This window comes from Giraffa tippelskirchi, chromosome X (assembly GCF_054371585.1).
Source record: "Giraffa tippelskirchi isolate mGirTip1 chromosome X, T2T-mGirTip1v1.2.pri, whole genome shotgun sequence".
NCBI lineage: Eukaryota > Metazoa > Chordata > Mammalia > Artiodactyla > Giraffidae > Giraffa > Giraffa tippelskirchi.
Genome location: NC_137289.1, coordinates 28,327,405 through 28,351,276, shown reverse-complemented (window position 1 = coordinate 28,351,276; position 23,872 = coordinate 28,327,405). Strand labels below are relative to the sequence as shown.

The following is a 23,872-nucleotide window of genomic DNA, read 5'->3' as shown; positions in this document are numbered from 1 at the left end:
AAACTGCGACATTCCATCATAAATTCTCCTTCAGACACAGCAAATGTCCAGACTTGGTGATGAAAAGTGCTGAAACTGGCTCAGGGGAATTCTCCACAGGCCACATCGTGCTGTCCTGTATTTTCATTTGTGGTAACTTACAATTGCACAGCGGCTTACAAACTCTTTGTCACTGGGCACAAATCTCCCAGTTCACCAAGGGGCTTCTTGGATGACAGGATTCATACAGATTGAGAAACTGCAGCTGATATTAACACTAATCCTGATCTTTTTTTCTAAATTTTAAATGATCGCAGAACAAAATAACCCTTCCTGGAAAATAGCTATTTTCCTAGGTAGGAGAGATGATTAAATAAAAAATAAATGGGCAAAGACAGAGAACTAAAATAACTATCCATATAAATTATCTTAGTAAAAAATAGTCTGCCTCTCTATAATTAGTTGAAATATGTTAGGTTGGAAAGGGCTCAATTAAATTTCCTGACTATGGCTGGGAGATGTTCAATACAGAATTGTACATTTGAAAGATAAATCTAAGTGGGGTGAAACAATGTGGCAGAAACTTCCATGATGTTTAGTTTGGTCTTCCCATTGGTACTTTCCTTTCACCTTAGTATTATGTCTATTTTTTTTTAAGGTTTTGGCTCTTATGAATTTCTGCAGTAGTAGTAATGAGTGTAATGTATCGACATCACAGGCATGTATGCCTGTGAAACCTTTTTTTTTTTTGTATCAGAATCACACTTTGTAGTAAATTACCTTTCATGTGCACAAAACCATTGGATTAGTGTATAAATACTGAATCACAAATGTGAAACTATGACCAAAACACACCCTATATATAAATGAGAAATTCCTACCCAGGTTAATAAAAGCTATGTTTACATGACACCAATACAGCTGGACAATTGAGTACAAAATGTAGTCAAAACAGGTTGGGTGGGAGGAGTTTCATTGGCCAGCTGCCTTGGTATCATGTATACACGAGCAGATAGTGGCAATTGGGTTTGGTGACCACACCCACAGGGAAGCGTGGTAGACGGAACCCAGCCACCACATGCCAAAACACAGCACAACAACATGGCATTTATTTCAACAAGCAAGGAGGAATCATCAGGGAGGAAGGGTAAATGAGTCCTGATTCTAGGAGATGGTGGCCGAGGACATTTTACACTTCTTTCGAAGTCTCTTGTAACAGATCTGGAACACTTGAAAGAGCTGGTAGTCTTTCGAAACACACAGCTCAGATCCTATTACACCACCTTTCAAATAGCCTGCAAGTTCTGCCAACAGCTGAGTATGTAACCTTGTGTCACAACAGAGAACCTCGGGTTCTTGCTTTATATTTGAACATCTGCATGGCTCAACAAATTGAAAGTGGTGCTTGCTGAAAACTTTTTTTTTAGTTGTTTGAGTTCTATTTGTGTTATTTTGAATACTGCCACACAAGAACTAAAAATCTGTCATTTCTTAAAGAGTTTAAACAAACAATATTAAAATACCATCTTCTGTCACATTGAAAGGCAGTTGGATATGTTTTTCCTCCATATTTACATATACAGAGTTCTGATCTAGAAAACTGATACAATAAACCATTGTATGTTTTAAAAACAGGCAGTCTTTGGTGACGCAAAGGCAGAGATTTTTTTTGTTACCTCCTGCCTATTTCGCTCTGTCTCATAAAGTGAATATTATTGGCACTGTCAGAAAGTTCTAAATACTGCTCGACAGACAAAACAAAATACCCATCATAACCTTGCACTCTCCCGGTACTCAGCAGCTGCTGTTTCTCCCCCTCTGTCCACGCCCGGATCCCCTCTTCTCCTTCTTGCAGCCTTCTTTGTTCCTTAGTCCAGGCCTGGGCCACGGCGCGCTGTCTGGCGATCTCCAACACGTGGTTCTTCTCCTCTTCGACAGTCGTCCCATACCGGATGTTGAAGCACAGAGCCCCATGCTGGAGCTGGATATCTGCAAACCGTCTAGTCCTCCCATTCAACACGGAAGTCATCTGGGACACGGTGACATTGACACCGTTCTCCAGAATGCGTCTCCCCCCAGTGTTACCAATGAGCACCAGGTCTTCCTCCAGAGACCCGAGCTTAATGAAGTAGTGTGTGTCCCTCCCCTCTATGGTAAAATGTAGGTTTTCCAGGTAATGAGCATTGTTGAGAATGGCAGCCAGCCGCCTGCTATCTTCATTGGCTACTCCTATAATATCGGCTGTTACAATGCCATCCTTGATGGCGAATTTTATACCTTTGCCGAAAACAGAAGGGACAGCGGCAAACCTTGGTTGCTTCCCTCCTTCAAGGCACCGTCCATCACCATATCGGGGAGTCATAGGAAGTTGATCCAAGGAAATGAAATTCCTGAGCTGTTTCTGGAGCTCACATTGAATACCCAGGATGGTCTAGGAAAGAAGAAAGGCACAGAGCAAGTGTAGCACAGGATTAGACACCTGTCATATGCTTGGTGATCGTAGAAAGCAAAGGTTTGCCAGGTTGCTTCCTCCTGTCCTTAATTTGCTGGTTTGTGATTTAAAAACAAGCCAAATTTGAAATCTCTTCACCCGAGTTTTGGAAAGGAAAAGACTAACAGGTGATTTGATTACCTGGCATATATTTCTTGATATCTTGGTGAGTTAAGGGTTAAACATAAGCAAATATGTTCAAATTTGATATCATAGAATCTGAGAGCTAGAAGGCACTTAAGTGGTTCTGTGTGCGTGCTGAGTCGTTTCAGTCATGTCTGACCCTTTGTGACCCTATGGACCGTAGCCTGTAGCTCCCCTGTCCATGGGATTCTTCAGGCAAGGATACTGGAGTGGGTTGCCATGCCCTCCTCCAGGGGATTTTCCCAACCTAGGGATCAAACCCATGTCTCTACATCTCCTGCATTGGCAGGTGGGTTCTTTACCACAGGTGCCACCTGGGAAGCTCCCCCCCCAAAAAGACACTTTATTTTTTCCAATTCAACAGACACTGACTAGCTGTTTATTATTGAATGTAGAGTAATACATTAGCCACAGTGAGGTATAAAGAGAGGGTATAAGGCATCATTCTTACTTTTAAGTAGCTCATGATCTTATAAATAACAAGGGCAAATCAGCAAGTTCATAGGTCTTTTTATGTGGATTAAAAAAAAACACTTTTGGGACTTTCCCGATGGTCCAGTCCTTAACAATCCACCTGCCAATGCAGGGGACACAGGTTTGATCCCTGGTCTCATGCGCTCTAGTGTCTGTGCTCCACAGCAAGAGAAGACACTGCAATGAGAAGCCTGTGTAACTCAAATGAAGAGTAGCCTCTGCTCGCTTCAACTAGAGAAAGACTTTGAGCAACAACAAAGACCCAGAGTGGCCAAAAATAAACATAAATGACTTAAAAAACTCTTTTTACTATGGCAGATTTCAAACATATTAAGAAATAAACAAGAGAATAATGAACCTCCAGGTATCCATTTAAAAGCATCAGAAATTTCCAAAATTTTGCTAAACTTTTTGCAGGACTTTTATTTACAAAAAGCATTTACATGTTATATGTATTTACAAAAAGGGATAAGCCTCTAGTACCTACTTAGAATTGCATTTCACTTATAATTTTTTATACTTGAATTTCAAGCCCTCCCACCCAAATTTCAGTTTTATTTTGTTAAAGCCATATGTATATTTGCAGACACAGATATTCCTCTTTCTTTCATCTGAAAGGAAAAGTTCCTTCTTGCTTTCACTTTGTATCTCATTAAGTGATGGAATTTCCTGCTGAACTTTGAATGTCTTGGTATTCCTATTTTTCCAGAGAGTTTCTAATATTTATGATTTTGCTTCACTGCTCTTACATACTTTTTCTTTATTAGAATAATTTTTTTTGACTGCACTGTGCAGCCTGCGGGATCCTAGTTCTCTGACCAGGAAATGAACCTGTGCCTCCTGAAATGCAAGCTCTGAGTCTTAACCACTGGATCACCAGGTAAGTCCCATTTATCAGAATAATTTGTTATTCCCATGCTTCTAATGCACTATGCTCTGATTTATTTTTCAGTTGGAGATCTGATGTTTTATGTCTCTTAGAGAACAATTTTCTCTATATAGAATCCATAACTACCCATTTTAGAATCGTGAAAGTTCAGTTCCACTTTCCTCTTGTCAGTCTACTGCAGCAGTCATCAAGTCACACGTTAGTCTTGTCTTTTCCCAAAGCTCCAATTCACTGATCCTTTCCTCAGGGAAGCTTCTTTCCTACCTCCTCATTAATCACGGACATTTAAGTGGATAGTCAAGAAGACTCAGACAGAAGTAAGCACATATATGTTAATACTATTTCATGGTGTTGGATGTCCTTCTGTTTTTTCAGCTAAGTAGGGATGGTAAAACATTTACTAACCTTTCCAGGATCCCACTCTTGAGTTTTTGTCTGAAGCTGTAGAAGCTCATAAGTTAATTCCAAATTTTCTAATTCTGGTTTGGGAAATCCAGGTAGTACATTGTGTAATTGGAAACCAAATAGCTCCAACCAACTTCCAATATCTGTGAGATGCAAAATTTAAAAGAAAAAAAAAAACATTTTAAAGCCCATACTTTACAACTTTTGTGGAAAGCTTGAAAGATACCTCTCCTGCCTTTGGTATGTTTAGCCAATGGTAAGTTAGGGATAAGCTCCCCTTTATGTAACTCACTCGAAAACATCTGATCCTTTTTCTGGGGAAACCTTTTGATTCATGGATAATCATAGAGATTGGCTCAGTTTACTGTGTGGAAATTCTTAGTGTGGTAGGGGTATTAATGCCACACAGACTCTGGTATTAGATTTATTTGATGCAACAGAATCCTGATTTTTCTTCTGTGAAATTATTTGTAGAAGCTTTTAAGAGTGAAAACTTTGAACAGAAAGCTTAAAAGGAAAGAAGAAAATGTACTAGGATGCAAAAGTATCATGTTTTACGCCAACGTGTACAGTTCTGCTCACTCTAGAAGACCAAGGAAGAGATTGCACAATAACTTGTGGGCTAGCTGGCAGGAAGAGGAAGCATCCTTACAAAGGCATTGAGATTATGTGATAAACACCATGGAGCGTTTTCTCTTTACTCTAGCGTACAGCATTATGCCATTTAAATACCTGTGGTATACTTGGCAACATCTTGAATTTTGCCAACAGGGTAGTTATTTTCAAAGGAGTAGAGGTTGAATGGTTTAGGAAGGAGGTTCAACTGTTTCCATATGTGATGATTAGGCGTCGTCCATCGACCAGCGACAACATCATAATCCCTTTGCCCCAGGTGCACTAGTTTAGTAAGGAAATCATAGAGTCCTCCATGAAAACCAATGATGACCTGAAAGTCAGGATAAGTGTCATGATAGATATCTCCATAAGGCGTGTACAGTATCTCTTTGATCACCTGACCCCGACTGCTGAACACGGCTAGTGGGGTGCCTGTATTATCACAGGCTACGTAATATTCTTCACCACTGCTTAGCTCCATGGCAATAAGGTGACCTTGGAGATCATAATACAGGGATGTAATCTCTGAGCTGGTGTGGTTGTACAAATGAGTAACTCTTATGGGGTTGGCAAGGTCTGCATAAAAGAACTGGAGGTGCTGTCCAGGGCTGGACTTACTGGCCACACGTCGCCCAAGCCCATCATAGTAATACTGCACAGTCCAGCCAGAAGCCTTATTGTAGGCTTTCTGCAGCAGACCATTAGAATTATATTCAAATACGTCATTTCCCCTCTGTCTCAGAAAGCCATCTTCATCCATCTTGTACTGAATTTCTCCAAGTCTGGTGATGCGATCTCGGAGGTCATATCGGAGAGGAGTAAGACGAGCACTATTCCCATGGCTTAAGAGGTTGATGTTCCCATTAAGATCATAACTATAACGCCACTGGGTTTTATCGTTTACAGAAACAGTTTGAAGTTGCCCATCAGCATCATATTCATAGAAGTATCTTGTTATATTGGCATCTACTCCTACTCTGATATCACATATTACCATTCGGCCCATATTATCGTATTGAATAGTCATCCAGTAGGCAATTGCCTTTAGGATTTCATACTGGACTTCAATGACTTGTCCATTGGCGCTGAAGATCTTGGTGTGCTTCATCACGGTAGTAGTTATGACTTGATTTAAATCGTAATTAATTACACTGAATTTTCCAAACTGCTCTGTTCGACCAGAGACATCAACGTATCGGTACAGATCTATGGGCAAAGGGGTTTCATTGATCACAGCTTGCATGCTGGTGACACGGAAGTTGTTGTAGCTGTAGTCAAAGCGAGCATTCACAAGGCCTTCTTCACTGAATCTGAAAATCTGGCGCCCAATAAGAGGTCCTGAAGGGGTCAAAATAAAAATCATGAGAACAATGTGAGAGGCTCAATATTGAACAATCAGAAAGTTCTAGTGTTCTTTTCTTTAGTGCTGATGTTTTCACATTCAAAATGAAATATTAGAGATTGATGTTTGATATCTAATGCCCGGACATCTCATCTCCTAGATACATATTCTCATCATTGTGGTTACCAAATATGAAAAACATTTAAAATACTGCATATTATAGTTACAGAATAATTTAATTATAAGAACTTCAGAAGTAATAACCCATTCTCAACTACCCAACCAGCAGTTGAAGTGATGAAACTGATATTATAAACGTGCTCTTTTTATAATTACTGACAAAAATACTTTCAGTTCATTTAACCTGTGCTACAAGGTCAGAAGTTCAGGTTTTGACCAAATCCAGTATTCAAGTAACGGATTTTGGTATTTTATAAACCCACAGGATGAAACACAATAAAAAATGGTGACTTTTGAAGACATATTGCCATCAACTGAGGCTTATAGAGGTTGCACAAGGCTTGAACTAGTTTCAGTGAGACTCATATCTTTGGGACTTTTGAGTGAGACTTTGCATCTTTGGGACGATTTAGTGTTGAGTAGGGATGGGTACCCAGTTAGACTAGGTACTTAGAGTTCAACTTTCTTGAGGGCTGAGAGAAAGAGAAATGCACTGTATTTTTAAGGAATTGGCTTTCACACCATCTATCATATATTTTTCATTTTCAATGGAAGATAATTTGATGACTCAAATTTGGTTGAATTGCATGTCTGTAAGTTAATGCTTCTATCTCAGACTGTGGCCAGCAAAAATTTCCTAAGACCGATGTGCTTGTATACATCACCACCCTTTCACCACAAACCTGTTTGCCTGTATCTGATTGTGCAAATGAAGCCATCGTGCATCAGATGTATTGTCTTAATCACTCCAGAAGACTCTTCATATGTTAATGTGACCTGGGTGGTATCATAGAGAATCTCGGACAGCCTTGCTTGCTTGGTGTACTTGTACAAAACTCTGCGCCCTGTCCCCAGATGCAGGGTTTGCAGTAGTCGGCCATCTCGACTGTAGTCTTGGATAAAAGAAGTGCTACTGTCTGGTGGGGTGTAGATGTTCCGGTAGTAGCCCACCGAAAGCATGGTTTGTAAGCTGTGGCGCACCATACTAGGCATGGTGACTGAGAGCAGACAATCCGATTGGTCGTATTCAAAGATATAACGCCGCTGGCTATGTAAGAGAAGCATCACAGACTGAAACGAGACAAAGGCACGACAGCATAATAGTACCACTAAAGTTGACGAGATTAAAGAAAATACCCATTCATCCTTTCAGTACAAAGTTATCGAGCACTTACTGTGTGCCGGGCACTGTGGTGGACCCTAGTGTATACAGTAGTGGCAATAATGTGTCTGTCCTCATGGAATTTACAGATTAATGGAGGAGAAATACAAATAATCAAACAACTACAATATAGTGTGAAATGTGTTATGACAGAGGAAATTCAAGGGTGCTTATGGGAGGTGGAGGAAGAGCAGCAACCTAGACTTCAGAGGTCAAGAAAGGCATCCTGGAGACTGTGACATTTGCATTTGGGACCTAAAGGGTGACTAGGGCGTGGCCAGATGAAGACAGGGAGGTGGGTGGGCTGGATGGGAAGAGTACTCCTGACACAGAGCAGAACATTATGAGTGGCTAGATAAGAAAGAGAACGTGGTCTTTTCAAAGAACGTGGGGGCTTTTGGTGTGGCCAGATCATGGGTATGTTGGAAGGGATGAGTAAATGGCAAGCGATGAGGCTAGTCAGGTAGGCTGGGTTTAGATCACACTGAGCTTTCTAAGCCATGCTAAGGAGTTTGGACTTTTACCTGTTGACAACAAGGGAACCACTGAAAGCAGATGGAAGGAGAGGACACTTGTGCCACTGGAAAAAACAATCCAGTTGGTATTTCAGAAAGGTTACTATTGCTTCAATGTGGAGATGAATTGGAGGGAGGGACACGGAGGGCAGGGCATGCTGTATATTAAGTATTAGCCACCAAAAATTACTTATTGAGTTCATGTAGCAGATGTCTTTCTGAAAAGTTGTATATAAAATATTATCATTACAGTAATCCCCCCTTATCGGCAGTTTTGCTTTCTGAGTTACCCACAGTCAACTGCTGTCTGAAAATATTCAATGGAAAATTCCAGAAATAAACAGTTCCTAAGCTTTAAAATGCATGCTGTTCTGAGTAGTATGATGAAATCTCATGCTGTCCTTCCCAGGACGTGAATCATCTCTTTGTTCAGTGTATCCATGCTATATATGCTACCCGCCCGATAGTACAGGAAATAACATAGTATATATAGGCTTCTGTACTAGTCCCACTTTCAGGCATCCATGGAGGGGTCTTGGAATGTATCCCCTGTGGGAGAGGAGGGACTACTGCATAGCTTTACAATTCATGTTTTAAATGATGTTAGGGAAACATGACATTAAAAGTGGAGAATTCTCTGGTTATGCACGCCCTCTCCTCCAAACTGATCTGTATTTCAGAAGGTTATTTGTTGAGGTATAATGCCGTGCATGTAACAGGTGTTTCATTGACATTGTTTTATCTTACTTTAATTTTAAATATAGTCATAAAAGGAACACTGAAGGAGAACTCAAACCCTATTTTTAATTGAAAAGCATTTAAATCTCATCTTTTAATAAAAATTGCTCACCCCTGGAAATTGTGATGTATCTCCCCAAGGGAGCTTTTACCCTTCCTTTCTAGAGAATTGGCTTATCAAGCAAAAAGATTTAGTTGAGCTTTATTTTCTGAAGTTTCTGTTATGAAAACAATAAGTACCATTTTATCTTCTAAATATAAATTATGTAAATATTTATGAATTACAGAAGCATATATAATGCACATTTAAATCTTCTAAATATGAAATTACATTCTAATATTGAACGTGCTTCTTGAAACTGCATGTCCTCCCTGCGCTTCTGAGAATTGATTTCAAATCACATGTCAATACTGTGAAGTCAAAGTCAGCACTTGTTTGCTCATTGGCTTATCCTTTCTTGCTCTTCCACCAGGTACTCTGCCTTGGGGTACAGAGCCGTGTGTGGAAACCCTGTCACCTCATCACCTGTGGATAGCCTGCAACTCCGGAAACCCTGCTGAACAGAAGGCAGGAGACTTGGAACTCCTGCCTGGGCACGAGGACATGAAGGGACCACCCCGTCCTTGACCAAGGCAGAACTCAACAGATCCTGGGGTGAAACTGGTGGGCAATGCTTCTGCATTACCTCTCTGCTGAAATCCAGATTTCTCAGCTCCTTTCCACTCTCTTCTGTCAATTTGCCATGAACAAATGACATCTGTCACCTGTGAGGCGGGCCAGAGACAGTCACCATATGGCTAGCACACATTATCCAGTACCAGCCTGCCTTTTCCAGTTGCTGCACCAGCCTTGCCAAACATTTATAGCACATCACCACTGCATTCTCTCCCTGCTCTCATCTTCTGTGCTGTAGTAAACCATGGCCTGACCTGGTTCCTAGGTGGTGCTGATGCTGTGCTGACCAAGAATGTGGGTGACATGATTAGAAATCTCGTGAATGTAACCGTTGTGTTGCCAGAATAGCATTAAGCTCTCGCTAGGCTACTTTGTCATTTTGGATGGACATTATTATCAGTTTGTTTGAAAACAATACTTCTAAGTCCATCCAACGCCCCCAGTGCAGCTATAGAATAAAAGGTCATTTCTTATTAGGCCAAACACTAGAGTGGGAGACTTGGTATTTTCCAAAAAGTTGATTGTGAGAACCTAAATGATTGTGAGATCATTGTAAAGAAGAAAACTAAAACCATGGCTGCATATTCATTTGAACAGGAGTAGAAATGAGAGATGGGCTTCCCAGGTGGCTCAAACAGTAAAGAATCTGCCTGCAATGTGGGAGACCTGGGTTTGATTCCCTGGGTCGGGAAGATCCCCTGGAGAAGGGCATGGCAACCCACTCCAGTATTCTTGCCTGGAGAATTCCATGGACAAAGGAGCCTGGCGGGCTACAGTCCATGGGGTCGCAAAGGGTCGGACACGACTGAGTGACCAACACTTTCAGAAACGAGAGATGGCCGAAATTTGAAAAAGTAAGGCATCTGAATGACCACCAGATGGCAGTGTGGGGCCACCTGGAAGCACAAGCCAAAGGCTTCATTCTCTCCCTCTAGGCAGCCTTTGAAAATTTCAGGCCCAAAGAGGCAATTTTGTGTAAATGTATCAGACTAAAGCCTCTTATTAAATGATTATAAAATATATTTAAATGCATTTAAAAATGAAGTTGTTAAGAATGTTTTTAGGAAACGGAAAGATTTACATTTCCTGTAATACAAAATTTTAGCCCCACAAGTCTTCAAAATATAATTAACTCAGGGAAGGCTCATGAATCAAGACAGAGAATTAATGACCACAGAGAGAAAATTTAAGAAACAATAATTGATTTTTTTAATAGAGAAGAGATAATTTAAGCAACCACAGCTATTACCCAAATAATTATTTTTCTCCTAATGGCTACAAACCATTGTGCATGAAAATGATAACCATAATTTTTACTTACTCTAGAGGAAGTCAAATAATTTTTACAAAATTTCTGCACACTGAGGTAAAATATCTGCTGTTTGCTTTTTTCAATATATCATGGTATAGGGATGCCAAGCAAATGTATAAAGGTCCAACAAGAAGTATTTAGAGGTATAAAAAGAGGTTTATATTTTTAAAGTTGGAGAACTGTTACTTCAAAATATAGTTCTAGAGCCAATCTCTTAGTCTTGCTCTGCCCCAGACATAGTGAAAGAATGTTCTAGCAAAGGCCACAATAAAGAGAGGACTTGAAAAGAGCACAGGAGGCACAGAAATTCATCACCTCCCTGGAAGATTACATGTAAATTGGATTTTGGTAAATTGAATATTCTTTCCCTTTTCTTTCTAGAATCACAATTTCAAAGATACTTTAATTTCCTTCCTTCCTCCTGTTCTTTCCTGTTTTAATTCACCTTCAAGTAGCAGTAGGTGCTAGCACTAAGTTCTCCAACTTAATAAATACTAGAATAATATTAGAATGCACAATTTAAATGGAAAGAAACTAGCTTTTATTGAATGACTAGATGTGCCAGGTGCTTTATATTAAGTTATTTCATTTAATTGCTGCTTCTATTCAGTGAATTAATTATTATCACTGGTAATAATGTTAATAAAATCAATCTCGTGATAAATGATTTTTGGAAAGTAAAGAACCATTCCATAATTATGGATTTTGTAGGCTCTGAGTTTTGCATAATAGCATCGCTTAAGTCAGGGGCTACCTGGTAATTAGAGAACAAATTAAATGTAAGATTAAGAAAGGGAGAAAAGCCAACTAAAAGGCACAAGTGATTTGGCTTGTCTCACTGGTCAATAAATGAGTTTTGGGGAGTCGCTGGGGCTATTCTCCATACATTACTCTGTGTCAGTAAGGTCTTATTTTTGTCCACTTCAGACACTGACAGTCTCAGGGAGTTTCTTTGTTTTGTTTTTAAAGAATTATTGTCAGGTAAGTTACTGCAGCCAAAAGAATTTATGTGAAAAAAAGAAGAATGAATTCATGTGAAATTTGCTTCACATGATTCTTTGCTGAAATAACTGTGATGAAGCAATCGGTTAATTCAGAAAAGGGGAACAATAAAATTCTTCATTAATGTCAGAGGAGAGGCTAAATAACTATATGCAGGACTGAAGTTTAAGTTTCAACAAGCTTTTCTGTCACTGTATAGACAGTTTAAAGGGAAAGTTTTATGAGACCTAGAAGCAATTGTCTATAGGCAGTTAGCTCAGCAGCCAGACTATGGCACTAATGAGGTTAAGGCTCTGAGTTCAAACCTATAAATATTCCTGTGGGATCTTAGTTCCCCAACCAGGGATTGAACCCAGGTCCTTGGCAGTGAAAGTGTGGTATCCTAACCACCAGACTGCAAGGGAAGTCCCTCAAAGCTGTACATACTCCTAAGGCATGTCAGCTCCTTCACTAGTCACATGTAGACCTATGGGAGGATCAGAGCAAACAAATCCTCATTCTTGAAAAAACTAATCAGCCTATATTCTGCTAGTCATCAGTGGCACTTTTTTCTTTTTTTTCATATAAGGTCATCATTACACGCCTTGCCTCTGTGAACATACAACAAATATTTGGATTCAGTTAATTTTGCAACAAGTTTAGCACTTTGTGGACATTAGTTGTATGATTTTGCCAATCATTCTTGTTACCAAAATTCAAAAGAGAAAACATCCACTCTAAAAGATTCAGATGTGCCCAGTGTAGAGTGCGGATTAGAGATTTCATCGATTTCTTCAGCAGAAAAGGACAGCGGGTACAGACAGCAAAGGACTCAGTCCTTTACCCTGGCTCCCAAGTGGAGTTCTGCTTTATCTCCTAGACATTTCTAATTTGGCAAATTTCCCAGTGACTGACTCTGGGAAATAGTACAATAGTTTTATAATAACATACAACCCCTGGAACACTTAAAAAAAAACTTTCAGGGGTATATCAAAAAGGCTTAGCATTATTTGGTGCAAATAGTGAAATTTCACCACGTGAGTTATGAGCACCCATGACTTTTCTAAGAGCTTCTAGGGGTTAATCCATACTGACTCTCCTTGAAACCTCAGGGGAAAAAGTTTTTCAGTTTTCCCAGAAATTAATTCAGGACTAATGAACTGAGTTGAAAGGATAGATTTAGGGGAAAAGAGATAGCATCTTAGGATGTCAGAAATTGAGATGGCAGACAGAGATCAATTTCTCTTATTGTCTTCTGCTACTGGTCTGGCTAGAAACCATTTTGCTGTGGGAGGCTGATGTTTGACAAATGGATCCAGGGGGCAGGATTAAAATCCTTGCCCATTCCCAGCAGACAGAGGCCACGCGCTCCTATTAAAGATGCTACTGGAGACTCATTGTGTACAAAGGACTATTAACAACAAGGGAGCCCCACTCCCTCAGACCGATTTCTTGGGAAAATATGCCCTCCAGTGTATACCATTAAACCATCACTGACTATCCTAACAAAATTAGAATTCCTTATCCTCTGTGTAAGAGCCTCTTTTCCAGAGCTGAGATACATTAACACGCAATTTTATAATTTTCTACCTATTTTACTTCGTTGTGAGCTTTCATAGTAGTAAAGATACATTTTCAGGAGCATGAACAAATATGCTCAAATGAGGAGAAAGCTAAGCCATTATCCTGATTTCAGTTTGAAAGAGTACCTGGCAGAGCGTGAGGCTGGGGAAAGTTTTTGGCTGAAAAACAGCTTATCCTTGTAAGTATAATTTGTGGTGGTTGCTGTTGCTACTTTTATGGAGCAGAACAGCCAGAATACAGACTTCACTCCCACAGGTCCTCAGCAAGGCGGGTAATCAGTGCCGCTTTCAATGTTCTCATTCAGAAACTCAGAACTAGTTTATTTTCCCTACACACTTACCTTTTCTAAGTAGGTATAGCTCCAAATTTTCCCATCAGCCCAAGTTCTCGAAATTATTTTTCCACTCTGGTCATATTCCATTTTTTCATTCCATGTCCCTCTTTGAATAAATGTCACCAATCCCGAAGGTGAATATGTGATGTTCACTTCATTATATCTGCTTACAGGAGACCACAGAACAGGTCGTCCAGTCTGGTCATAAAGAATTCGAAGGGTGAATTTCCGATGGTCATCATAGATCTTGCCTGTGCGAGTCATATGATCAAAATCGATGGAGAGCAGGTTTCTGTTATGGGCCTACAAAAAAGAGATAGGAAGTACATTTGAAGCACTGCCTTAGTTACCCTCATCAAGGGCATTCACAATCCCAAAGCTTTTTCTGTTTCTCCAGCAATGGGGTCTCTCTTGCCTTTGAATCTGCATGGCTTCTCCTTGGATGACAACTTGTCTATTCTCCCGGGAGACTCTACAACCTTGGAAGGCTGGGGCCATGTCTTAACTACTGGGATGTGCTAGATTCTCAGCATATGGTTGTTGACTGTTTTTTCCCAACTCAAGTCTCAACTGTGCTGATACAGTTTTCAGTGATTATGTAATCTTACTTTATGTAAGTCAGACGCCTACAGACGAATGGGACTTCCTTCCCTGCTTTTACCAAAGAAGTGGCTAGAACATAGAATGGTGAATTATTTACATAAAGAGCAATCAGAAAAAAGGAATGTAGAGAGCCCCCTCTAATTTATACAGAGATTCCCTTCTCTGGCTTCCTCGTTCCTCTGGGCATGCAGTTCTATTATAACACTTTGCATCTATCACAGGGGAACACAGAGCAACTCAGACTGTCTCCTAGACATGGAAGCCCACTCAGTAGTGTTTGCATGGAGGCCAGCAGGTAACTGGGAGGTGTTGGTAGGCCCCTCAGTACTTGCAAGGGTGGTATCATTCAATGAGGTTGTGCAGCTTTAAGTCATTGCCTCCTCCATTGGCCTAAAATAATCTTTATGCCAAAGAGGCATGTTTTGGGATGGCAAATTCATCTCTCCTACAAATAAACAAGGAGAAACTTTGAGAAATGTAAACAACAGTGACCCGGGAGTCAGGAGACTGAATTAGCTGCATGTCTATGCACCAGTCATTTTTTCTACTTCGGCCTTAGTTTTCTTATCTGTGAAACGGGAGTAATGTTTATCACTCAACATCACACACCTGTGCTAAGAATTAAATGAGATTACATATACAGGTACCTGGTGATGTATAAAAATAATATTAGTAATTGTTAATTTTATTACTTTAAAAAATATTTATTTTCTGCCGCACCACAGGGTATGTGGGATCTTGGTTCCTCACCCAGGGATCAAATGTGCACTCCCTGCAGTGGAAGCGTGAAGTCTTAACTTTCCTAACCACCAGGGAAGTCTCAGTAATTGTTATTTTTAGATATGATTACTCTTCTCATCTCAGTTAGGCTTCTAAATGGGCCCATGTGTCAGATTCCAAGGTGACTGTAGGAACTGTCAACATGATCCAGGACAGAGTGTTAAATATCTGGTTAATGAGGTAGGGGAAAAAAATCAACATTAGGGTTTGACTACATTCATCATAGTCGAACTAAACCAATTCACTAGCTATTCAACTAAACTTTATGATAATTCATTTAAAATTTTTGTGGTCAAGGATTCCTTTAATTATCTGAAAGCTATACACTGTTTCCCCAGAAAAATACATATGAACACATCAATGAACATTTTAAACAAAATCTCAAGTGGGCTCTGAAATCCAAGTATGAAACTTTTAGGGGTCTTGAGTCCAATTTCAAAATCCTGGCTCAGAAAGAGGTTTTTAAAGAATGTTTGCTAATTTTTTTTTTCTATTTAAAAAACTGAGATAAAACTGACATAAAACATTATATTAGTTTTAGGTGTATGGTATGATTTAGTATTTGTATATATTTCAAAATAATCACCATGATAAATCTAGTTGACATCCATCACCACATGTAGTTACAATTTTTTTTCCAGAGATGAGGACTTTTAAGATCTATTCTTCTAGCAACTGTCAAATATACAACACAGTATTATTAACTATAGTCACCATGCTGTACATTACACGCTCAAATCTTTTAACTGGAACTTTGTACCCTTTGACCTCCTTCACCCATTTCACCTACCCTTCACTTCCTGTCCCTGGCCACCACCAATCTGTTCTCTCTCTATATCTATTAGCTCTTTTTTTGCGGGGGGCGGGGGGCGGGGATTCAACATCTAAATGAAATGTAGAATTTTTATCTTAGTGGCCTGGATGAGTGCAAAGTCAACATTCTCATTTCAGACTCTGGTCTTCCTTTGCTCCTTTTATGCACTTTGCTTTTTAAAATAACCTCTTTAAGTACCTCCCTCCAATTATAAAAGTGGTATTTTTTCATTGAAGAAAAACTGGAAAGTATAGAAATATACAAAGAAAGTAATTATCTGTAATCCTACCCTCCAGTGTGAATCACTGCTAATAATTTCCAGCATTTCATACCCACTTTTTAAAAATATAATCTTACACTTAAAAAATACAACAAGAATTGTTTTATATCCTACTTTTCAGCTAATGTTTTATCTCCATCATTCCTCATATTATTAGATATTCTGAATATGTGGATTTTAATGGTTTACATCAACATGATAAACATTTATTTATCCTTTCTCCTATTGCTGGAAATTAGCTTTTGTTGTCCATTTTTCTTTCAATGTTCACGATTTGTTGAGCATTTTTGTAAATAATTATTTTCTTAATACAAAACCCTATAAGCAAAATTACTAGGTCAAATGATAACATACTATTCCCACCTGAATGCAGAGTTTCAAAGAATAGCAAGGAGAGATAAAAAAAGCCTTCCTCAATGATCAATGCAAAGAAATAGAGGAAAACAACAGGATGGGAAAGACTAGAAATCTCTTCAAGAAAATTAGAGATACCAAGGGAACATTTCATGCAAAGATGGGCTCGATAAAGGACAGAAATGGTATGGACCTAACAGAAGCAGAAGATATTAAGAAGAGGTGGCAAGAATACACAGAAGAACTGTACAAAAAAGACTTCACGACCCAGATAATCACGATGGTGTGATCACTCATCTAGAGCCAGACATCCTGGAATGTGAAGTCAAGTGGGCCTTAGAAAGCATCACCGTGAACAAAGCTAGTGGAGGTGATGGAATTCCAGTTGAGCTATTTCAAATCCTCAAAGATGATGCTGTGAAAGTGCTGCACTCAATATGCCAGCAAATTTGGAAAACTCAGCAGTGGCCACAGGACTGGAAAAGGTCAGTTTTCATTCCAATCCCAAAGAAAGGCAATGCCAAAGAATGCTCAAACTACCGCACAACTGCACTCATCTCACATGCTAGTAAAGTAATGCTCAAAATTCTCCAAGCCAGGCTTCAGCAATACGTGAACTGTGAACTTCCAGATGTTCAAGCTGGATTTAGAAAAGGCAGAGGAACCAGAGATCAAATTGCCAACATCTGCTGGATCATCGAAAAAGCAAGAGAGTTTCAGAAAAAAACATCTATTTCTGCTTTATTGACTATGCCAAAGCCTTTGACTGTGTGGATCACAATAAACTGGGGAAAATTCTGAAAGAGATGGGAATACCAGACCATCTGACCTGTCTCTTGAGAAACCTGTATGCAGGTCAGGAAGCAACAGTTAGAACTGGACATGGAACAACAGACTGGTTCCAAATAGGAAAAGGAGTGTGTCAAGGCTGTATATTGTCACCCTGCTTATTTGACTTCTATGCAGAGTACATCATGAGAAACGCTGGGCTGGAAGAAACACAAGCTGGAATCAAGATTGCTGGGAGAAATATCAATAACCTCAGACATGCAGATGACACCACCTTTATGGCAGAAAGCGAAGAAGAACTAAAGAGCCTCTTGATGAAAGTGAAAGAGAGAGTGAAAAAGTTGGCTTAAAGCTCAACATTCAGAAAACTAACATCATGGCATCCGGTCCCATCACTTCATGGCAAATAGATGGGGAAACAGTGGAAACAGTGTCAGACTTTATTTTGGGGGGCTCCAAAATCACTGCAGATGGTGATTGCAGCCATGAAATTAAAAGATGCTCGCTCCTTGGAAGGAAGGTTATGACCAACCTAGATAGAATATTTAAAAGCAGAGACATTACTTTGCCAACAAAGGTCCGTCTAGTCAAGGCTATGGTTTTTCCAGTAGTCATGTATGGGTGTGAGAGTTGGATGGTGAAGAAAGCTGAGCGCCGAAGAATTGATGCTTTTGAACTGTGGTGTTGGAGAAGACTCTTGAGAGTCCCTCGGACTGCAAGGAGATCCAACCAGTCCATCTTAAAGGAGATCAGTCTTGGGTATTCATTGGTAGGGCTGATGTTGAAGCTGAAACTCCAATACTTTGGTCACCTCATGCGAAGAGTTGACTCATTGGGAAAGACCCTAATGCTGGGAAGGATTGGGGGCAGGAGGAGAAGGGGATGACAGAGGATGAGATGGTTGGATGGCATCACCGACTCGATGGACATGGGTTTGGGTAGACTCTGGGAGTTGGTGATGGACAGGGAGGCCTGGAGTGCTGCGATTCATGGGGTCACAAAGAGTCGGACACGACTGAGCGATTGAACTGAACTGATGCAACTTGAGATATTACTTTATAGTGCACAAATGTTTACAAATGTATGCTATTATTAACTAGCAGCGGAGGAGTTCATATCTGCATCGTAACCAGCACTGAGTATTGTCATTGTTAGTAAGCTTTTCCCAATATGAAAGTGGGGAAAATGGTATGTTCAGTTCAGTTCAGTTGCTCAGTTGTGTCTGACTGTTTGCGACTCCATGAACAGCAGCATGCCAGGCCTCCCTGTCCATCACCAACTCCCGGAGTTTACTCAAACTCACGTCCATTGAGTTGGTGGTGCCATCCAGCCATCTCATCCTCTGTCATCCCCTTCTCCTCCTGCCCCCAATCCTTCCCAGCATTAGGGTCTTTTCCAGTGAGTCAACTCTTCGCATGAGGTGGCCAAAGTATTGGAGTTTCAGCTTCAACATCAGCCCTACCAATGAACACCCAGGACTGATCTCCTTTAGGATGGACTGGTTGGATCTCCTTGCAGTCCGAGGGACTCTCAAGAGTCTTCTCCAACACCACAGTTCAAAAGCATCAATTCTTCGGCGCTCAGCTTTCTTCACCATCCAACTCTCACATCCATACATGACTACTGGAAAAACCATAGCCTTGACTAGACGGACCTTTGTCGACAAAGTAATGTCTCTGCTTTTTAATATGCTGTCTAGGTTGGTCATAACTTTCCTTCCAAGGAGTAAGTGTCTTTTAATTTCATGGCTGCAATCACCATCTGCAGTGATTTTGGAGCCCAGAAAAATAAAGTCAGCCACTGTTTCCACTGTTTCCCCATCTATTTGCCATGAAGTGATGGGACCGGATGCCATGATGTTAGTTTTCTGAATGTTGAGCTTTAAGCCAACTTTTTCACTCTCCTCTTTCACTTTGTTACTGTGGTTTAAATTTGCATGTATTTGGTTAGTAATGAGATTGAACCTTTTAAAATGGCTATTGGCCACACCTATGTATTCTATGAATTGTCTGCTATTTTCAATGTTTTTTGGTTTCAGTTTCTTCATCAGCCAGCTGGGGCTAATGATATTTGCCCTCCATTTTGAGCTTCTGCAGAAAAAAAAAAAAAGGACAGCAAGTGTTCCATGCCATGAATTCCAGAAGACTAGCGATTAGATGCTCCAATTATTTGGGAGGAAGTCTTGTTAGCTGCAGTGGTAGGTTTCATTCATGGAATAGAGCCACAGATTGGGAAGCATGACTCTTTAACCACCTGTAGCCAATGTGTCCAGTGTTGTAGCATAAATACACACTAACCTGCTGTTATAACCTAAAAGGTGATAGAGAAGTGCATATTTCCTGTCTTTTGATACACAGGGCTTGGAAACCTACACAAAACCAGGTGTTCTTTCTTCAACTACCTTTCCTGTGGTTTTATAGCCACATATCTCTAACTGTAACACTATTCATTTACAACAGCTGTAAAATATCCATGTACTCCCAGAGATGGTTGTAACTGTTACAATTTATGTTATAATGGTAGTTAAAGAGGCAAAGTAACAAGTGATTTCCAGTTCAACTAAATTTGTGGTTTTATTTGTCTGATAGATTAAGTTTACTACTCAAGAACACATTTCTTAATAAAGTCATTACAGAAACACAAGCAAGGCACCACTGTTAAAAATCCACTACAAAGTGAGCAGAGGAAAAGTCTGCCTAATGTTCTTTCTCTGCTTGTCAAGACTTGTGCTACCATGCTTCTGTTTCTGGATAATGGACTCTGATATTCAGATGTTGCTGAAACACTAGTTTCAAAGTCAGGTTTGGAAGGTAATGTAAAATTTGGCTCAGAGCTGCAAGGGGATGAAAGAATTGAAGATGCCGCAGCCCTCCATCTGGCTAGTCTCCTGTGGAACTTGTGAGAAGACTGCGGGAAAGAATGGTTTTTTTAGGTAAGCTCCTTGACCCTCCTTCTTGACTGCTTATGTGACTCCAGCCTCTATGGCAGGAAGCAGAACTAGGCTGACTGCCTCTGACTGCTGGGGTCATGAGCAAGGTTGGAAAAGCAACGTGTTCATACAAGCTACTGTTTGCCTGAAAGACAGTAATAGCCCTTGACCCAAGTGTGGGCCATCAATCCTTATTGCAGCTCTTCCTCCAAACAATCTATAGCAATCCCTGACCTGGAAAAGAGAGGGGCAAAGCAAAGGTTGACGTTTGAGAATAGCCCCAAGTTAAAAAGGGTGCCTTTGGACAAGCTACACATTGAACGAGAGAGTTGAGTTTGGCAACTGATGAGTTGTCCATTGGGGTAAGGAAGCTGGACTTGGTAAAATTTTTCATAAGAAAGGATGTATTTGTAGTTTAATTTATTCTTTGGTTTTCCTTAGGCTTTTTTTTCAGCTTTGCTGAAGAGAAGTAAGGAGAAAGGCTTGCTTTTTGTTCACACTTGGACCAGAGAGGAAAGAGTATGCCCTGGGGAGCCATGGGTTGTGTTGCCAGCAGGAATCAGTGTACCTGTAAAGCGTGGGCGCAGGCTGAAGAGCCAAAGAAAGGTGTCCTCTGCCTCCCCCCAGAGTCTTTCCTTGCTCTTTCTGAGGAGTTTGTGTTTTAATTGCTTAAGAGACAGTCCTTTCAACCCCCTTCAAATTGAGACTCATTCAATTAGTAGTCTAAAGATTATATTAGGTTGATCTATAAGGCAACTGCTGATATTTGAGTGTTTTTTGGTCTACAAAAAGGGCAGCTTGCTATGGTTTAACCCAACACACACACACACCAACAGGAAAGTATTTAATCAAGAGCAAATTAATTTAGTGCAAAACTGTTCAAGTTAAATGGTATGGCAGAAATCAGGTGAGAGGAATGAATAAGGTTTTGAAGAAGAACTGGTATGCCCATAATTTTGCACATACACACACAGTGCTAAACTCTAAGTTACAATCAGAGCGGTTGATTTTCTTTCACAAGAAAGGAGGAGAAGGCTGAATTTTCAAGGATGCTGTCTAGCATTTCAACTCACAATGCAACTGAGGTACCTGTTAGATTTTTGCTGAAGAAGTTTGAAGGTGAATAAGTGAGATGGGCCAAATATACACCTTGTGGTTTGGAAGACATACTGCATTTAAGTTCCATGAAGCTGTGAGAATGGATGCAGGAGTCAGAGCTGCTTTTAAGTTGGGACATGCTTCTCTATTCTCACTGGTTTAAAGGTAATTAGTACTTGATTTTTAGATATTGATCAATACAATTCTACAGATTTTATTTTTGACTGATATTCCTATGCTGACAATCAAAAATCACTTAGGCTTACTTTTATTTCAGAGTGGCCTACAAAGGAACAGGGCATGTAGGCAGCATTAACATCAGCCTCCACTACTCCACTGGGAATTTTTTTTAACCTGTATTTTTCTTTTTTCCTCCCAAGATACTCTCTTTACCTGGGCAGCCAACAGAATCTTAGTGCCAGAAGAAATCTTACAACATGGCCTATTGAGCTGGACTGCCTAGCTTCAAATCCTGTGTCACCCTTTACTAGCTGTGTGACCTCTATGTGCCTCAGTTTCTTTATCTGTAAAGTGAGAATGCTAATAAGAGAACACACCTGATAAGATATTATGAGTAGTAAATAAGTTACTATATGGCAATATACATATAAGATTTCAATGAATGTTAGCTGTTATAATTATGATTAGTGGTAACAATACTACTAATAATAGAGATTGTATAGACCATATCTCTCATTCTATAGATGGGAAAAGTGGTGCAAAATTATGGGCATACCGGTTCTTTAAAACCTTATTCATTCCTCTCACCTGATTTCTGCCATACCATTTAGCCTGGACACTTTTTGCACTAAATTAATTTGCTCTTGTTTAAATACTTTCCTGTTGGTGAATTCATCTGGGTGACCATACAATACGCATTTAAAAATTTTAGTATCAATTAACTAATACTTATATACAAACGAAATAGTGTGAAATAAGACTTTCTGTCTAGTTATCTTAGCAGAGTTGTCCCAGGATTAACAAACATAGCTGTTTCTATGATTTTAAGGCCCCAAGGATCCCCCTGACCCCCAAAACCAACACTGCTCAGTAGCCTTGATGCCTGAAATCTCCAGGTGACTCCTATGGGTAAATACACTGTTACTTGGGACGGAGAACCACAGATATATTTTGAAAACAGACAAATCTATCTGTAAGCAGGGTTCTTACCTAAATTTTCACAAAATGAATCCCTCCAGCAAACCTGGGGAGAAGGAAGTCAAAACAGCATGAAGCAAACATGTTTTCTGAGAAAGGAGGGAGATGCTGGAGGGAACGGGCCTCCCACGTTCCCCATCATTTGTCAGCCTAGGACCTTGTGTTTCACCCAGGCTTGTTCTGCCTTTCAGAGCTCAGCTCACGTATGGCTAGTCACATGTTGCATTTTAAAACCACTCTACCCTGTTCTTAGTTATCTTTGAATGGAGAGAAAAACAATCAATTGTGAGGGTTTTTAGATGAGTCTTCGCTTCATTTTGCTTGTAAACACATCATCATCTTACTTGATTTGATGACTTCAGTTTGAAGTGCTAAGCTTCTTGGATTTTTTTTGTTTCTTTTTAATACAGGATGCTGCAGTTTTGGAGTTTTGCTGTCACCTCACATCTCAGTCTCAGAAATCTTATAAAGAGCTCTGAGGTCCAGTGCTGGGATAAGTCTCATCTAAACCGCATTACGATTCATGGACACAGCAAGGTGCAATCTGGATGTATTTTCTAAACTAGTTTGCTTTCGGTGAATGTAGAATTTCTTGATGGTCCAGGGAAAGGTATTTATGGGGACAGATGAATGCAGCAGATGAGAATATACATAGACTGGAGGGGAAAGTACATTGCAAGCAAGATGATTCAAACGCAACTCAGGTTCGGTGAGGGGCAAGAGGAAATAGATTTTTTAAATAAGTGAAATTTTAGGATGTTAATGTGATTTATTTCACTTAATGGAGCTGGTGCCAAATCAGGATCTCATGTTCCCCAGCAGTTTGTCTCCTCACCTTGAAGAGGACCCTGAGTGTGTGTGAAAAAAAAAAATCACCGATCACTGGAGAAAAGTGACTCTTGTTGCTTTATCTTCAAGGGAAGTCTATCATTTTCTGATTTTTTTCCTTTCAACTAGAAGGTCTGGGCTGGATCCACACTGGCCTTTGGGGAACATATTCATCCCATTAAATTGGCTATACCTAATCTGGGGAAACTGAGACAGTGATATAGGCAAGAGTGCCTAATGATGGGGAGAGTAGGTAAGGACTGTTGAGTTAAACAGCCTCCTTCCTCTCGCCTCCTTCACACTTTTCCTGCCCACCCACAATTGCCAGTACATTAGAGTCGATTATTTGTCTCTTTTTGTCAGCATTGAAATGAGGAGTCAGGCCCTGCCAAGATGGCTCCACTGAGTGGGGCAATGA

The 23,872-nt window shown here is 40.1% G+C and overlaps 1 protein-coding gene across 2 annotated transcripts in view; it reads right to left on the bottom strand.

Moving 5' to 3' along the window:
* Positions 1 to 1,066: 1,066 nt before the first annotated feature.
* TENM1 (teneurin transmembrane protein 1) overlaps positions 1,067 to 23,872 on the bottom strand; it is a 795,886-nt gene continuing 773,080 nt past the window's right edge. For both annotated transcript variants that reach the window (XM_081563742.1, XM_081563743.1), the window contains 5 exons: positions 13,828 to 14,124; positions 7,203 to 7,590; positions 5,115 to 6,335; positions 4,383 to 4,525; positions 1,067 to 2,410 (listed from right to left, as the gene is read on the bottom strand). In XM_081563742.1, the coding sequence (XP_081419868.1) occupies positions 1,652 to 2,410; positions 4,383 to 4,525; positions 5,115 to 6,335; positions 7,203 to 7,590; positions 13,828 to 14,124 (2,808 nt within the window). In that variant the 3' untranslated portion in view covers positions 1,067 to 1,651. The remainder of the gene's footprint in view (positions 2,411 to 4,382; positions 4,526 to 5,114; positions 6,336 to 7,202; positions 7,591 to 13,827; positions 14,125 to 23,872) is intronic.